The sequence below is a fragment of the Dendropsophus ebraccatus genome, chromosome 2 (genome assembly GCF_027789765.1).
Source record: "Dendropsophus ebraccatus isolate aDenEbr1 chromosome 2, aDenEbr1.pat, whole genome shotgun sequence".
NCBI lineage: Eukaryota > Metazoa > Chordata > Amphibia > Anura > Hylidae > Dendropsophus > Dendropsophus ebraccatus.
In genome coordinates, this window is record NC_091455.1 from 215,919,081 (window position 1) to 215,936,904 (window position 17,824).

Here is a 17,824-nt window from a genome sequence, read left to right on the forward strand (position 1 = left end):
CTCCCCTTTCTATATAATGGGCCCCCTTTCTATATGGTGGCTCCCCTTTGTATATGGTGGGGCCCCCTTTCTATATGGTGAGCTACCCTTTGTATATGGTGGTTCCCCTTTTTATATGGTGGCTCCCCTTTGTATATGGTGGGCTCCCCTTTGTATATGGTGGCTCCCCTTTGTATATGGTGGGCTCCCCTTTGTATATGGTGGGCTCCCCTTGTGTATATTGGTTCCCCTTTGTATATGGTGGGCTCTCCTTGTGTATATTGGCTCCCCTTTGTATATGGTGGGCTCCCCTTTGTATATGGTGGGCTCCCCTTTGTATATGGTGGCTCCCCTTTGTATATGGTGGGCTCCCCTTTGTATATGGTGGGCTCCCCTTGTGTATATTGGTTCCCCTTTGTATATGGTGGGCTCTCCTTGTGTATATTGGCTCCCCTTTGTATATGGTGGGCTCCCCTTTGTATATGGTGGGCTCCCCTTGTGTATATTGGCTCCCCTTTGTATATGGTGGGCTTCCCATTGTATATGGTGGGCTCCCCTTTGTATATGGTGGGCTCCCCTTTGTATATGGTGGGCTCCCTTTTTATATGGTGGCTCCCATTTGTATATGGTGGGCTCCCCTTTCTATATAATGGGCCCCCCTTTCTATATGGTGGCTTCCCTTTGTATATGGTGGGGCCCCATTTCTATATGGTGGACTCCCCTTTGTATATGGTGGCTCCCCTTTGTATATGGTGGGCTCCCCTTTTTATATGGTGGCTCCCATTTGTATCTGGTGGGCTCCCCTTTCTATATGGTGGGCTCCCCTTTGCATATGGTGGGCCCCCCTTTCTATATGGTGGGCTCCCCTTTCTATATGGTGGGCTCCCCATTGTATATAGTGGCTCCCCTTTCTATATGGTGGCCTCCCCTTTCTATATGGTGGGCTCCTTTTTCTGTATGGTGGGCTCCCCTTTCTATATGGTGGGCTCCCCTTTCTATATAATGGGCCCCCTTTCTATATGGTGGCTCCCCTTTGTATATGGTGGGGCCCCCTTTCTATATGGTGGGCTCCCCTTTGTATATGGTGGTTCCCCTTTTTTATATGGTGGCTCCCCTTTGTATATGGTGGGCTCCCCTTGCTATATGGTGGGCTCCCCTTGTGTATATTGGCTCCCCTTTTGTATATGGTGGGCTCTCCTTGTGTATATTGGCTCCCCTTTGTATATGGTGGGCTCCCCTTTTGTATATAGTGGCTCCCCTTTGTATATGGTGGGCTTCCCATTGTATATGGTGGGCTCCCCTTTGTATATGGTGGGCTCCCCTTTCTATATGGTGGGCTCCCCTTTGTATATGGTGGTTCCCCTTTTTTATATGGTGGCTCCCCTTTGTATATGGTGGGCTCCCCTTTCTATATGGTGGGCTCCCCTTGTGTATATTGGCTCCCCTTTTGTATATGGTGGGCTCTCCTTGTGTATATTGGCTCCCCTTTGTATATGGTGGGCCCCCCTTTTGTATATAGTGGCTCCCCTTTGTATATGGTGGGCTTCCCATTGTATATGGTGGGCTCCCCTTTGTATATGGTGGGCTCCCCTTTCTATATGGTGGGCTCCCCTTTGTATATAGTGGCTCCCCTTTCTATATGGTGGCCTCCCCTTTCTATATGGTGGGCTCCCCTTTCTATATGGTGGGCTTCCCTTTCTATATGGTAGGCTCCCCTTTCTATATAATGGGCCCCCTTTCTATATGGTGGCTCCCCTTTGTATATGGTGGGGCCCCCTTTCTATATGGTGAGCTACCCTTTGTATATGGTGGTTCCCCTTTTTATATGGTGGCTCCCCTTTGTATATGGTGGGCTCCCCTTTGTATATGGTGGCTCCCCTTTGTATATGGTGGGCTCCCCTTTGTATATGGTGGGCTCCCCTTGTGTATATTGGTTCCCCTTTGTATATGGTGGGCTCTCCTTGTGTATATTGGCTCCCCTTTGTATATGGTGGGCTCCCCTTTGTATATGGTGGGCTCCCCTTTGTATATGGTGGCTCCCCTTTGTATATGGTGGGCTCCCCTTTGTATATGGTGGGCTCCCCTTGTGTATATTGGTTCCCCTTTGTATATGGTGGGCTCTCCTTGTGTATATTGGCTCCCCTTTGTATATGGTGGGCTCCCCTTTGTATATGGTGGGCTCCCCTTGTGTATATTGGCTCCCCTTTGTATATGGTGGGCTCCCCTTTTGTATATAGTGGCTCCCCTTTGTATATGGTGGGCTTCCCATTGTATATGGGGGGCTCCTTTTTCTATACATCCCATTGCTGACCCTGCATTGCACTATACATTCTCAGGTTTTCTCCTTTCGGACCTTGTACCCTATAGGAGAACCATTAAACCTCCATTGCGTTGACCAACTACAACAATGCAGAAAATCAATAGTCATTTACCTAATGCTCTTTCCAAAGTCTTTACAGATGGAGCCGAGGTGATTGCTTTATTTAACTCTTTGGGGTGGGGTTGTGTTTGGGCTGTGAAACTACCCCGAAAATAAGCCCAATCCACAAATAGATTTGCTTATCTCTAACTGGTATACTGTATAGATAACTGGTGTACTGTATAGGTAACTGGTATACTGTATAGGTAACTGGTGTACTGTATAGGTAATTGGTATACTGTATAGGTAATTGGTATACTGTATAGGTAACTGGTGTACTGTATAGGTAACTGGTATACTGTATAGGTAACTGGTGTACTGTATAGATAACTGGTGTACTGTATAGATAACTGGTATACTGTATAGGTAATTGGTATACTGTATAGATAACTGGTATACTGTATAGGTAACTGGTATACTGTATAGATAACTGGTATACTGTATAGGTAATTGGTATACTGTATAGATAACTGGTGTACTGTATAGGTAACTGGTATACTGTATAGGTAATTGGTATACTGTATAGGTAACTGGTATACTGTATATGTAACTGGTATACTGAATAGGTAACTGGTGTACTGTATAGGTAACTAGTGTACTGTATAGGTAACTGGTATACTGTATAAGTAACTGGTATACTGTATAGGTAACTGGTATACTGTATAGGTAACTGGTGTACTGTATAGGTAACTGGTATACTGTATAGGTAACTGGTATACTGTATAGGTAACTGGTATAGTGGATAGGTAACTGGTATACTGTATAGGTAACTGGTGTACTGTATAGGTAACTGGTATACTCTATAGGTAACTGGTATAGTGTATAGGTAACTGGTATAGTGTATAGGTAACTGGTATACTGTATAGGTAACTGGTATAGTGTATAGGTAACTGGTATACTGTATAGGTAACTGGTATAAAGGATAGGTAACTGGTATAGTGTATAGGTAACTGGTGTACTGTATAGGTAGCTGGGGTTGGGACTCGGAAATCGGAAGTTGATCTAATTGAAAGGAGACATAGGAATTGCCTATTTAAGCAACAATAGCAACTGTAACTGGTTGTTGAGTAACTTGCGAGTAGCAGGATGGTTTGTACTGAATCAAGTTCAGAGGCAATAAAGAGGCAAATACTTCTCTTTACTCTGCTTCACCTCGCAGATACTTCAGGCTTGAGTTGAAGCGGATGGGCCTCAGAGGCAATAATAAGGCAAATACTTCTCTTTTACTTTGGCTTCACCTTCTCACAGATACTTCAGGCTTGAGTTGCAGTGCGTCGGGCTCAGAGGCTTTGAAGAGGTAAAAGCTTCTTATCCACACAACAGTAGCTGAACGTGGGTACTGGGACACTGCACAGGCAACACTAGTAACTGTGTTAGGGTTAGAGTTAGGCCTATGGGGTGATGGTGCTGGATTCAGGCATGTATAGAGATTGGTCCGGCTCTGTCAACTTGGATGTATCTGTATTTGTATCTGTTTTTTAAGGTTGTTCCTTTAAGGTAATGACTGATGGATTTTCTATTTCCCTCTGGACTTTTTATCATCTTTATATAGTTTTTTGCTTATAGGATTTTACATAGCACTTTTTTTCTTTTTTGCTTTAGAATAAACTTTCATATTTTACTTCCTAAGCTTTAGAGTTTTCCGCAATCAGAAGGTCACATGAAGGTGAAGCCTTGTTGTTTTACTGCTGATGGGATGAGGTGTATTCATGTGTGCCGAGCTTCCCCCAAGGCCACAAGCAGCACAAGGAACTTGCCCTTGGTATTTTGTTGATCCTTCAAGACTTTCATTGTTTGATTCGTGACTCATCCTATAGATATTCCTTCCATATAATCACATTAGAGGGAACGAGGGCTCTGAATCAATTAATTATTGGAAATTTACTGTATATACTATACCCACCGAGAGGACCATCGATGAACTGTATAATAGTAGCCTAAAGCGTGTGTCCTGCTACCTCTGTTTCCAGATTGTAATTGAGGATCCTAACCTGGAGCCATCCATATAGCAGCACACGATCACATTATCCGCTGTTACCAGATGGCAAACTGAGCTCACCTACTTGTACATATAGCAGAAATGTGAGGAGAACGATTATCTTGGACTTGCAATGTGTTGAAACAAGATGTCTGACTTGTGTTCTTCTCTCCGCAGGTCAGCTCACCTGGTTTGGTTATGAAAGTCCTCGAAGCTTTTGGGATTATATACGGGTTGCATGTTCCAAAGTATCTCACAGTTGTATCTGTAGTATTGAGAACATGGAGAATGTCAGCTCCTCGAGAGCAAAGGTAAGAACTCTTATTATATACCAAATAAAGATGGCTTCTCTGAGTCCATAAAGCAGTAAACTAGTGGGTGGACATAGCAGGGTTGGAGGGTCTGCAGAACACTACCATGGCAGATCACAACCATAGATGGCTACCACCTAAGAAGACAACACCATAGAAGATCGCCACTATAGAAGGTCACCACCAAGAAGACCACCATGGAAAATCACCACCATAGAAGACTACAACCACAGAAGATCACCACCATAGAAGACCACCACCAAAGACGACAACCACCATAGAAAGTCAACACCATAGAAGATCGCCACTATAGAAGGTCACCACCAAGAAGATCACCACCATGGAAAATCACCACCAAAGAAGGCCACCACCACAGAAGATCACCACCAAAAACGACCACCAGCATAGAAGATCACAACCTTAGAAAACCACTACCATACATGACCACCACCATAGAAAACCACCACCATAGATGACCACAACCATAGAAGACTACTACCATAGAAGATCACAGCCATAGAAGACCACCACCATAGAAGATTACAACCATGGAAGATCACAACCCTAGAAGACAAACAGCATAGAAGATCACTGCCATAAAAGATCACCACTACAGAACATCACCACCATAGAACACCATCAGCCTGGAAGACCACTAATATAGAAGATCACCTCCATTAAAGACCACCACCATAGAAGACCAGCACCCTAGAAAACCACGTCTTGATGGTTTTCTCAAACAGGTTTCAGTGTATTTGCAATATTATTGGCCATGTAGTATGAGGACTGTGATCCCGCATCTCCTGCTGATCTGTAGGGAGTTTGGAGACAGGTAGGGTCCCTGGTCCTTTTACACATGCTGATAATCGCCAGACAGGTCCACTCATTGATGATAATTAGGGGTGGAGGATTGGCAGAGAATGAGAAGGAACCACAAGGCTCCTCTGTCCCCTTACCATGATAGTTGGGCCCCTCTTGGTCGTCACTATGGGGTCCCCATCCGTATTTTGATGTGTATTCTTTCCTTTTAGGGTAGGGCTTGGATCAGAGTTGCACTTATGGAAAAACGTTTGTCAGAATATATTACAGCTGCACTGAGAGACTATAAGACGACCAGGTACCGTCAGCTTTATTCCATCAATGTTATGGCTTTGTATTGATTATTATTGGTTTTGTATTATTACTTTGTATTGGTTACATTGTGGTGTGAACAGTAACACTTATAAATAGGATATTCCAGAGCTTCTGGGCTTTTATTATAGGGTGATTGCATTTATTCTGTACATTCAGGACAGTCTCAGTTTTTCACACCTGTTGCAATGTTACTGGTCGGTACCCGGTGGGCGGCTGTCTAACAACATTTACTACCATGTGGTCTCTACTGTTGCCCCCTGACGCTCCGCACCACCTGGCCCAGGCTTCCTCCTTCCATCCTCTTCCCGTATCGTTTTACTGGTCGATACCTGATGGGTTGCTGTATGCCAGTATTTACTGCCATGTGGTCTCTGCTGTGCCCCCTCACGCTCCGCACCACCTGGCCCAGGCTTCCTCCTCCCATCCTGTTCCTGTTGAAATGTTACTGGTCCGTACCCGGTGGGCGGCTGTCTAACAACATTTACTGCCATGGGGTCTCTACTGTGCCCCATCCCGCTCCGCACCACCTGGCCCAGGCTTCCTCCTCCCATCCTCTTCCTGTGGCACTGTTACTGGTTGGTACCCGGCGGGCGGTTGTCTGGCTGTATTTACTACCATGGGGTCTCTGCTGTTGCCCCCTCACGCTCCGCACCACCTGGCCCAGGCTTCCTCCTCCCATTCTCTTGATGTTGCAGTGTTACTGGTTGGTACCCGGCGGGCGGTTGTCTGGCTGTATTGACTACCATGGGGTCTCTGCTGTTGCCCCCTCACGCTCCGCACCACCTGGCCCAGGCTTCCTCCTCCCATCCTCTTCCTGTTGCAGTGTTACTGGTTGGTACCCGGCGGGCGGTTGTCTGGCTGTATTGACTACCATGGGGTCTCTGGTGTTGCCCCATCCCGCTCCGCACTGCCTGGCCCAGGCTTCCTCCTCCTGTTGCTGCTGTTCCTGCTCTGGCCTCTAGGGCGCGTCCCTGAGCCCTTACTGCAATGTGAATGGCCAACACACACTCCAGATGTGCCCTCCACCTATCCCTGCTTTACATTGTTTATGCAATGTATATTAATCCAGTCTATAAAACAGTGGATAATATATGGATATGACTGCACCAAAAATACAGTTAGCTTCTCCGGCTATGTCATGACCCGGTCCCCGCTCTCCAGTCACCGCTGAAGTCACTGTGGCTAAATCCCGCCCACTTGTGACGTTAAACCCAAGTTGCGCCGGACTTCTCCTTTAATCATAATGCCATAAAAATCCAATGAAATCCACAGCCGGGGTTTGCACTTGCGGTGAGGTCCCTATAATGTATTGCGGACAATCTGACGGCTGTTTTCTGCCCCGCAGGAGGTTTTATGACGATGGAGCAATAGTCTTGGGTGAAGAAGCCAACATGCTGGCGGGTATGCTGCTAGGACTCAATGCCATTGATTTCAGGTAGGTCTGCCGGGGCATGCAATGGCCGTCTGTAAGGAGGGAGCGCGGCATTGATGTCTTACTAGCAGGGGGTTGTGTGTCATACAGCACAGACCAGACAAGGTTTCCATCCAACAACTGAATATCTTTGGGTCTGGGGTCCCATGTACCACCATTTGGTCAGACATGCTGACTACAGCTCCATTACATTCTATGGGTCTGATGGATCTAGATGAGTACAGCACTGAGATGACCTCCATCAGGCCCATAGCATTGGTGCTTACTCCATTGCACTCAGATAGAGGGGTGGTCTGTATCAGAGAGAGGGGTGGTCTGTATCAGAGAGAGGGGTGGTCTGTATCAGAGAGAGGGGTGGTCTGTATAAGAGAGAGGGGTGGTCTGTATCAGATAGAGGGGTGGTCTGTATCAGATAGAGAGCTGGTCTGTATCAGATAGGGGGGTGGTCTGTATCAGATAGAGGGGTGGTCTGTATAAGAGAGAGGGGGTCTGTATCAGATAGAGGGGTGGTCTGTATCAGATAGAGGGGTGGTCTGTATCAGATAGAGGGGGGTCTGTCCACTTTGTCTTATTCTCCTGCTAACTGTGTCTGCCTATTTTCTATAGTTTTTGCCTTAAAGGAGAGGGCCTGGATGGGAGTTACCCCGCCGTCATAGACTACACGCCTTATCTAAAGTTTACTCAGAGGTGAGCGGATACATTTAACCAAGCATGGAACGTCCAGTAACAATGTATAATTCCTATGGAGCTCTGTGGTATACCATACACAGGGGTGGGCTTCATCCATCGGTGCCATGTAGTATTATCGTTCTCCCATATAACTCTGTGCCATGTAGTATTACCGTTCTCCCATATAACTCTGTGCCATGTAGTATTACCGTTCTCCCATATAACTCGGTGCCATGTAGTATTATCGTTCTCCCATATAACTTGGTGCCATGTAGTATTACTGTTCTCCCATATAACTCAGTGCCCTGTAGTATTACCGTTCTCCCATATAACTCTGTGCCCTGTAGTATTACCGTTCTCCCATATAACTCTGTGCCCTGTAGTATTACTGTTCTCCCATATAACTCGGTGCCATGTAGTATTACTGTTCTCCCATATAACTCGGTGCCATGTAGTATTACCGTTCTCCCATATAACTCTGTGCCCTGTAGTATTACCGTTCTCCCATATAACTCGGTGCCATGTAGTATTACCGTTCTCCCATATAACTCTGTGCCATGTAGTATTACCGTTCTCCCATATAACTCTGTGCCATGTAGTATTACCGTTCTCCCATATAACTCTGTGCCATGTAGTATTACCGTTCTCCCATATAACTCTGTGCCATGTAGTATTACCGTTCTCCCTTATAACTCGGTGCCATGTAGTATTACCGTTCTTCCTTATAACTCGGTGCCATGTAGTATTACCTTTCTCCCATATAACTCTGTGCCATGTAGTATTAGCGTTCTCCCATATAACTCTGTGCCATGTAGTATTACCGTTCTCCCATATAACTCTGTGCCATGTAGTATTACCGTTCTCCCATATAACTCGGCGCCATGTAGTATTACCGTTCTCCCATATAACTCGGTGCCATGTAGTATTACCGTTCTCCCATATAACTCGGTGCCATGTAGTATTACTGTTCTCCCATATAACTCGGTGCCATGTAGTATTACCGTTCTCCCATATAACTCGGTGCCATGTAGTATTACCGTTCTCCCATATAACTCGGTGCCATGTAGTATTACCGTTCTCCCATATAACTCGGTGCCATGTAGTATTACCGTTCTCCCATATAACTCTGTGCCATGTAGTATTACCGTTCTCCCATATAACTCGGTGCCATGTAGTATTACCGTTCTCCCTCTGATCGATGCTTTTCCACCATCGGTCTCTGACTAATGGAGGGGGCTTTGTTTTTCCTATTTGGTTTATTCTGGAACTGATAGAGGAAGACTCATGTACAGGATCGGGTCCGGGAATCTTCACATTTTTAAGGTTTATTTTCATTCCAGCAAAAGACGCAGCCGGAACTACAAATAGAGGGGTCGTCTGGGGGGATTATTTAAGATGTAAACTGGTTGGAAAAATAAATCAAGCCCCCTCCCCCCACCACCACCACAGGCGGCATCCAGACAGTTATCCCTGGTTACCATGACTGGTTCACCAAACCTTCACCACTATTGTGAGTGGGAGCAGCTGGTGTTTCCCTTCATCGTTCCCGCACCTGGATCAGTTATGGGAGGAGACATCATGGAGTCACTCCTCTGCTTCCTCCTCCTCCTCTGCTTCCTCCTCCTCCTCATGGTTCCTCCTTTATCTGTCGGCCTCTTACAGACATTATGGGGGGAACCAGATGCAGGGAATGTGATGGCCTCCCCTAATGTTCTGATGTCTCTGGGACCCCGGTCATCCATGTCCTGACACACAGGAAGTGACTGCTCCGCCAATCAGCACCCCCAGCTAATTCCCATGTGACAAGACCAGGAAGCCGGGAGCAGTGGGCACCTGGACACTGGCATAATGGGAACTGTTCCGAACCGGTTCCAAAAGGTTTGCGCCTGCCAACTCCTTCCATTCTGACCCTGCCAGAGTCCCCTCTGATCTCTGCTTCCTGGTACTTGGCTCTGACACACAGGAAGTGACTGCTCAGCCAATCAGCATTGACTTCTTTTTCCTGTAAGGACCAGATACCAGGAAGCAGGGATCACCTGTGACAGTGTTGGATCAGCATGGGGGATCACCTGTGACCGTGTCGAGGCAGAATCGGGGATCACCTGTGACAGTGTTGGGGCAGGATCGGGGATCATCTGTGACAGTGTCGAGGCAGAATCGGGGATCACCTGTGACAGTGTCGGAGCAGGATCAGGGATCACCTGTCACCGTGTTGGAGCAGGATCAGGGATCACCTGTGACAATGTCGGAGCAGGATCGGGGATCACCTGGGACAGTGTCGGAGCAGGATCAGGGATCACCTGTGACAATGTCGGAGCAGGATCAGGGATCACCTGTGACAATGTCGGAGCAGGATCGGGGATCACCTGGGACAGTGTCGGAGCAGGATCAGGGATCACCTGGGACAGTGTGTGAGCAGGATCGGGGATCACCTGGAATGTGTGTGAGCAGGATCGGGGATCACCTGGAATGTGTGTGAGCAGGATCAGGATCACCTGGGCCAGTGTTGTAACAGGAACGGGGATCACCTGGGATGTGTGGGAGCAGGATCAGGGATCACTTGGAATGTGTGGGAGCAGGATCGGGGATCACCTGGGACAGTGTTGGATCAGCATGGGAGATCACCTGGGACAGTGTCCAAGCAGGATCGGGCAGGTTAATAAGAATTCAATTTCTTTTTTCAGCCATTCTGTTCCTTTAAGTAACAGAGAATATTCTAACGACCCCTTTAAGATAAAAAAAAAAAGACTAGAATTTTCCCCCCACCCCCGGCCCTACAGGGTTCGGCTTCTCTTATATTTTCCTCTTTCCTCAGTACAATTGTGACCGCTGTGGCCCACCCTGCTGTAATTCCTTCATTCTGTGGATTTTGCGGCTCATAACTGGTGTGTATATAGTCGTATATAGTCGTATATAGTCAGGTATAGTCGTATATAGTCAGGTATAGTCGTATTTAGTTGTATATAGTCGTGTATAGTCAGGTATAGTCTTATATAGTCAGGTATAGTCGTATATAGTCAGATATAGTCGTATATAGTCAGGTATAATCGTATATAGTCAGGTATAGTCTTATATAGTCAGGTATAGTCGTATATAGTCGTATATAGTCAGGTATAGTCGTATATAGTCAGGTATAGTCTTATATAGTCAGGTATAGTCGTATATAGTCAGATATAGTCGTATATAGTCAGGTATAGTCGTATATAGTCAGGTATAGTCGTATATAGTCAGATATAGTCGTATATAGTCAGGTATAGTCGTATATAGTCAGATATAGTCGTATATAGTCAGGTATAGTCTTATATAGTCAGGTATAGTCGTATATAGTCAGGTATAGTCGTATATAGTCAGGCATAGTCGTATATAGTCAGGTATAGTCGTATATAGTTGTATATAGTCGTGTATAGTCAGGTATATTCGTGTATAGTCAGGTATAGTCGTATTTAGTTGTATATAGTCGTATATAGTCAGGTATAGTCGTATATAGTCAGGTATAGTCGTATATAGTCAGGTATAGTCGTATATAGTCAGGTATAGTCGTATATAGTCAGGTATAGTCGTATATAGTCAGGTATAGTCGTATATAGTCAGGTATAGTCGTATATAGTCAGGTATAGTCGTATATAGTCAGGTATAGTCGTATATAGTTGTATATAGTCGTGTATAGTCAGGTATAGTCGTATATAGTCAGGTATAGTCGTATATAGTTGTATATAGTCGTGTATAGTCAGGTATATTCGTGTATAGTCAGGTATAGTCGTATTTAGTTGTATATAGTCGTATATAGTCAGGTATAGTCGTATATAGTCAGGTATAGTCGTATATAGTCAGGTATAGTCGTATATAGTCAGGTATAGTCGTATATAGTCAGGTATAGTCGTATATAGTCAGGTATAGTCGTATATAGTCAGGTATAGTCGTATATAGTCAGGTATAGTCGTATATAGTCAGGTATAGTCGTATATAGTCAGGTATAGTCGTATATAGTTGTATATAGTCGTGTATAGTCAGGTATAGTCGTATATAGTCAGGTATAGTCGTATATAGTCAGGTATAGTCGTATATAGTCAGGTATAGTCGTATATAGTCAGGTATAGTCGTATATAGTCAGGTATAGTCGTATATAGTCAGATATAGTCGTATATAGTCAGGTATAGTCGTATATAGTCAGATATAGTCGTGTATAGTCGTGTATAGTCGTATATAGTCAGGTATAGTCGTATATAGTCAGGTATAGTCGTATATAGTCAGGTATAGTCGTATATAGTTGTATATAGTTGTGTATAGTCAGGTATAGTCGTATTTAGTCAGATATACAGTCACAGCCGTCACGTCGCTTCTAATTCCAGGCGGAGGAGAAATACACAAAAACCTAATGGAATTAATGTTTGACTTCTGGCAGGTTTTAATCGTGTTCTGAGTTCTGGCACTTAACCACACGGCGCACGCCGCCCCCCGGGGAGCTTTACATTTGATTGCCACAAATGAAACCTGTTTACAGCATTTTCACAGTAATTGATTTTTCCTCCGAGGAAAAGATTATAGGAAATTAAGCAATAAAGAAATATGAAAAAAGGTAAAAAAAAAAAAAAAAGAGATAAGTAGACGCGTGATGTGTGGGGAGCGGAGGCAGCAGCTCGGCGCTCTCCACCCAGATAAATATAGGTATTTCTGTCCATACGACCAATGGCGGAGATCTACATCAATAATCCCGACCAGAGGAAACCTGACACTTTACCAGAATGATAGAAATGTAAGATGCACTCCGCAGGAAAAATTCTACTAATCCGGTGTCAGAAGGTTATACAGATGTGTAATTTACTTCTATGTAAAAATTTCCAGTCTTCCAGTACTTATCAGCTGCTGTATGCCCTGCAGAAAGTGTTGTATTCTCTCCAGTCTGACACAGTGCTCTCTGCTGCCACCTCTGTCCATGTCAGGAACTGTCCAGAGCAGGAGAGGTTTTCTATGGGGATTTGCTGCTGCTCTGGACAGTTCCTGACATGGACAGAGGTGGCAGCAGAGAGCACTGTGTCAGACTGGAGAGAATCCACCACTTCCTGCAGGACATACAGCAGCTGATAAGTACTGGAAGACTGGAGATTTTTCTATAGAAGTAAATTATAAATCTACACCGCAAGTGCCCTGCAGACACTTTTCATGCTCCTTCTTGTGCTCCATTGTCTGTATACAGCTGGAAAATTAGAATGAGTAAATAATTAAAGGGGCTCTCCAGAGGAAGAAAATCATAGCTGCTTTCATTCAAAAATATCGCCATCCTTGTCCTCAGGCTATGTGTGGTATTACACTTCAACTCCAGAACTGAGCGGCAATACCGCACACATACTGAGCACAAGGGCGGCGCTGTTAATCCTGGAGAACCCCTTTAAGTTTGTAAATATGTAAATAACCTCTATGCTTTTGTTGTCTTTCCCAGCTCTGACAGCATCAGCAGTGATGAGGAGGAGCTCAGGACCCTGGGGAGCAGCGGCAGTGAGAGCAGCACCCCGGAAAATATTGGTCCTCCATTCACTATGGATGAAAACAGCTGGTACAACAAGTGCAAGAGGGTGGAGCAGAAGTACCGGCTCACCCTGGAGCAAAAGGTAACATGGCGGTGCAGGGGGCGCTGGCATTTCCATGGTGTTAAATGGGGGATTGTTTTATTGGAAGGTCCATATGTCTGACTGTTCTGAGTGTGCAAAGTGCGGGGTATAGGTTGTTTTTTGTTAGTTTTTTTACAATGGAAGTCAGTGTCAGTGGCATAGGGTTTGTACTTATCAGCTGCTGCCATTGTATGTTGGTGTATAAAGTGGCGGCCGTAATAACCTCTACGTCCATACTGGAGCCGGGGTCAGGATGAGCTCTGGCTGCAGAGAAACCTTCATTGTCGCCTCCAGATGGAAGGAGCTCTCTGTGACCTTTGTGACATCCGGAGGGGACGCTGGAGAGGAGCTGTATTCTCTTCTTGTCTCGCCCCCATGAATTCCCGATGAATTAATCCTCAGCCTGAGCTCCACCTGCACCACTCTCCACTCTCCACTGGCACCAGCCTCCACCAGCACCAGCCTCCACCAGCACCAGCCTCCACCAGCACCAGTCTCCAGCCTCCACCAGCACCAGCCTCCACCAGCACCAGCCTCCACCAGCACCAGCCTCCACCGGCACCAGCCTCCACCGGCACCAGCCTCCACCGGCACCAGCCTCCACCAGCACCAGCCTCCACCAGCACCAGCCTCCACCAGCACCAGCCTCCACCAGCACCAGTCTCCAGCCTCCACCAGCATCAGTCTCCACCAGCACCAGCCTCCACTCTCCACACGCACCAGTATCCACCGGCACCAGCCTCCACCAGCACCAGCCTCCACCAGCACCAGCCTCCACCAGCACCAGCCTCCACCAGCACCAGTCTCCAGCCTCCACCAGCATCAGTCTCCACCAGCACCAGCCTCCACTCTCCACACGCACCAGTATCCACCAGCACCAGCCTCCACCAGCACCAGTCTCCAACGGCATCAGTCTCCAGCCTCCACCTGCATCAGTCTCCACCAGCATCAGTCTCCACCAGCATCAGTCTCCACCAGCATCAGTCTCCACCGGCACCAGCCTCCACCGGCACCAGCCTCCACCTGCACCAGTCTCCACCAGCACCAGTCTCCACCAGCACCAGCCTCCCCCAGCACCAGTCTCCACCAGCACCAGTCTCCACCTGCACCAGCCTCCACCGGCATCAGTCTCCACCGGCATCAGTCTCCAGCCTCCACCTGCACCAGTCTCCACCGGCATCAGTCTCCACCGGCATCAGTCTCCAGCCTCCACCTGCACCAGTCTCCACCGGCATCAGTCTCCACCTGCACCAGCCTCCACCTGCACCAGTCTCCACCTGCACCAGCCTCCACCTGCACCAGCCTCCACCTGCACCAGCCTCCACCTGCACCAGCCTCCACCTGCACCAGTCTCCATTCTTCCAGTACATTGGAGCCGCACACACAGGAGACGTTCTATTCTCTCATCTGTTTCTTGCCGTCGATGGTTTTTTCAGCTAAGAGTGTTTACTTGTAACGCGGAGTCCCAGATGCATTGCCGTCATATTGCACCTTGTCTGCACCTGCTGCAGCACGATGTAGGGCGGCTGTAACACAAGCTCAGAGTCAGCCTTGCGTTTACTGTCTAGGTATTTCATCATGGGTGATAGCGGCTCCGACCACATAACAACATAGTAAAAGATGCATAAATGTATCTGTAAATATCACTTAAAAGGGTATCTTCAGTCTCCCAGTACTTATCAGCTGTTGTATGTCCTACAGGAAGTGGAATATTCTCTCCAGTCTTCTAGTACTTATCAGCTGCTGTATGTCCTGCAGGAAGTGGTGTATTCTCTCTAGTCTGACACAGTGCTCTCTGCTGCCACCTCTGTCCATGTCAGGAACTGTCCAGAGCAGGAGAGGTTTTCTATGGGGATTTGCTGCTGCTCTGGACAGTTCTTGACATGGACAGAGGTGGCAGCAGAGAGCACTGTGTCAGACTGGAGAGAATACACCACTTTCTGCAGGACATACAGCAGCTGATAAGTAATGGAAGACTGGAGAGAATACACTACTTCCTGCAGGACAAACAGCAGCTGATAAGTAATGGAAGACTGGAGAGAATACACCACTTCCTGCAGGACATACAGCAGCTGATAAGTACTGGAAGACTGGAGAGAATACACTACTTCCTGTAGGACATACAGCAGCTGATAAGTAATGGAAGACTGGAGAGAATACACTACTTCCTGTAGGACATACAGCAGCTGATAAGTACTGGAAGGCTTTCAAACAACAGTAATTTTACAAATCTGTCTACCTTTCCGGTACCAGCATTTTTTTTGTTTTTATTTCGGCAGAGTTCCCCTTTAAAGGGGTATTCTGGATAAAAACAATTCCTTCTGTTTCTGTGGGATTGCGGGGGTCCGGTACACTTATCCAGTGGATCGGCGGTGGGAATACTCTAGTAATGTAGACGGCCGTTGTGAGCAGTCGGTTCACCCTCCGTTGTTCTGCTTTCAGGGTTACCTCGAGGAGTTGGTCCGTCTGAGGGAGGTTCAGCTCTCGGATTCTGTGACTCAGAACAAGTTGTTACTTCAGAGGATTAAAGACACAGAACGGAGCCACAAGCTGGAGAAGGAGCAGCTGGAGTACATCATTGTGGAGCTCCAGGACCAACTGTGAGTATGGGAGAAAAGGTCTCGTCTTAAAGGGGAACTCCTCATATTGATTATACACTTCAGTCTGCGGACAGATTATTATAGATGAGGACGAGCCGAGCGGATTGATATATAGTTTTATAGGAAAAGATTCAGGATAACTTGTCGTTTATTCATCTGTTCATTCTGGGCTTAGTAGTCAAGTGGGCGGTCCTGCTCAGCGATTGTCATTACCCGAATATATACAGAATTTTTAATACACAACTATATATCAATCTGTTCGGCTCCTCCTGCTCTATAACATGCTGCCTGCAGATCGGACAGCATTGTCAACAGCACAGGATCCCTTTAAGGAGCTGTGTCCATCCGTCCCATACAGAAGGGGGCAGCACACAGGCCGGCGGCGCCCCTAGTTCTAGTGATCTGTGGGGGTCCTGACTGTCAGCCACTGCAGCTGGTACTTCTCACTTCTATGGGGTCAGCTCCGCACGCAGCAGGTTGCCCCCCTCCCCTTTATTATAGCCCTTTATAATAGTTTCTAGCAGACTTGTATCCCCTCATGCTGATATTCTGGGGGTGCATTATGGGATACGTTGGGCTCGGTGTATAGTTTTGCGTAGTCTGCTCGCGCCTTTTCTATGTTTCGATGACTGTAGTCATGTGTGGACGCATCCGCTCTACCTTACGCTGTCGCCATTTTAATATAATTGTAATTTAGGATAAGAAATCGATCGTCTTTTAGAACTTTCTAGTGGCGAATGAAAAAACTTTTACCATCTTTATTGTGTTCTTATATGTGCACCATGTACAAGGGATACGAGTAAGAGACTCTGCAGCTGTATATGATGCTCAGAGCTGCAGACATGGACAGAACACATGATAACTGGCTCTCATCTGATGGCGGTTTGTAAAGTTATAAAGTCAGGTTTTCCTTCTAAGCTCTAAAGTCACAGAGGCGGGACTGAGCTGCAGCATGCTGCCTCCTCCTCCCCCACCCTCAACAGTAATACATCAATCCTACAGGTCAGGGAGGAGTGGGGAAGGAGGAGGCAGCATGCTGCAGCTCAGCCCTGCCTCTATGGCTTTAGAGCTTAGAAGGAAAACATGATTTTATACCTTGACAAACAGCAAAGACCCAGATATCAGTGTTTTATCTCCCTGATCGCTAAAAACATCCTTATTTTCAGATGAAAGTTAGGTTTTCGTCTCTACATGCCACAAGCCGTAACTTATTAGGGTGTAGCTTTTTTTTTTATTATTTTTTTTTTGGGGGGGGGGGGGAGGGGCGTAGCTGTTAGGAAAAATAATCCAAATTTTTATTAAAATGCTGTTTACCATGTGGTTCAGATCCCAGTGCAGCTGTACTGAGTTGTGTATATGGGGCGTCACAATCTGGGAGCACAGAAGTATCGTGGACAGTACCTGGGGGGGTTCTGTATAGAGAAATATGGAGACACCCCGGCAGCATGGTATACGGACATATACGGCCGCATAGCCGAGCTCTGCCCATTCATTTCAATGGGCCACACGTAGTGAATACATTCCATCTGTCCCCACCAGTAGATTGTCATTAGCTAAACTTAAAACTGTGACTGAGATTTAAATCTCCGGCACTTTCTGGTATCAGCTGATTTGAAAGAATTTTTTGTGTTGAACAATCCCTCTAAGCCTGCTGTTGTGTATAGGGAAGCAGCGCTCTGTATATATATAATACAGG

The 17,824-nt window shown here is 46.5% G+C and overlaps 1 protein-coding gene across 2 annotated transcripts in view; it reads left to right on the forward strand.

Moving 5' to 3' along the window:
• Positions 1-17,824, forward strand: part of RUNDC3B (RUN domain containing 3B) — an 89,095-nt gene that overhangs the window by 37,807 nt on the left and 33,464 nt on the right. For both annotated transcript variants that reach the window (XM_069959493.1, XM_069959494.1), the window contains exons 3-8: positions 4,554-4,687; positions 5,719-5,804; positions 7,167-7,256; positions 7,860-7,940; positions 13,360-13,528; positions 15,971-16,128. In XM_069959493.1, coding sequence (XP_069815594.1) covers positions 4,554-4,687; positions 5,719-5,804; positions 7,167-7,256; positions 7,860-7,940; positions 13,360-13,528; positions 15,971-16,128 — 718 coding nt within the window. The remainder of the gene's footprint in view (positions 1-4,553; positions 4,688-5,718; positions 5,805-7,166; positions 7,257-7,859; positions 7,941-13,359; positions 13,529-15,970; positions 16,129-17,824) is intronic.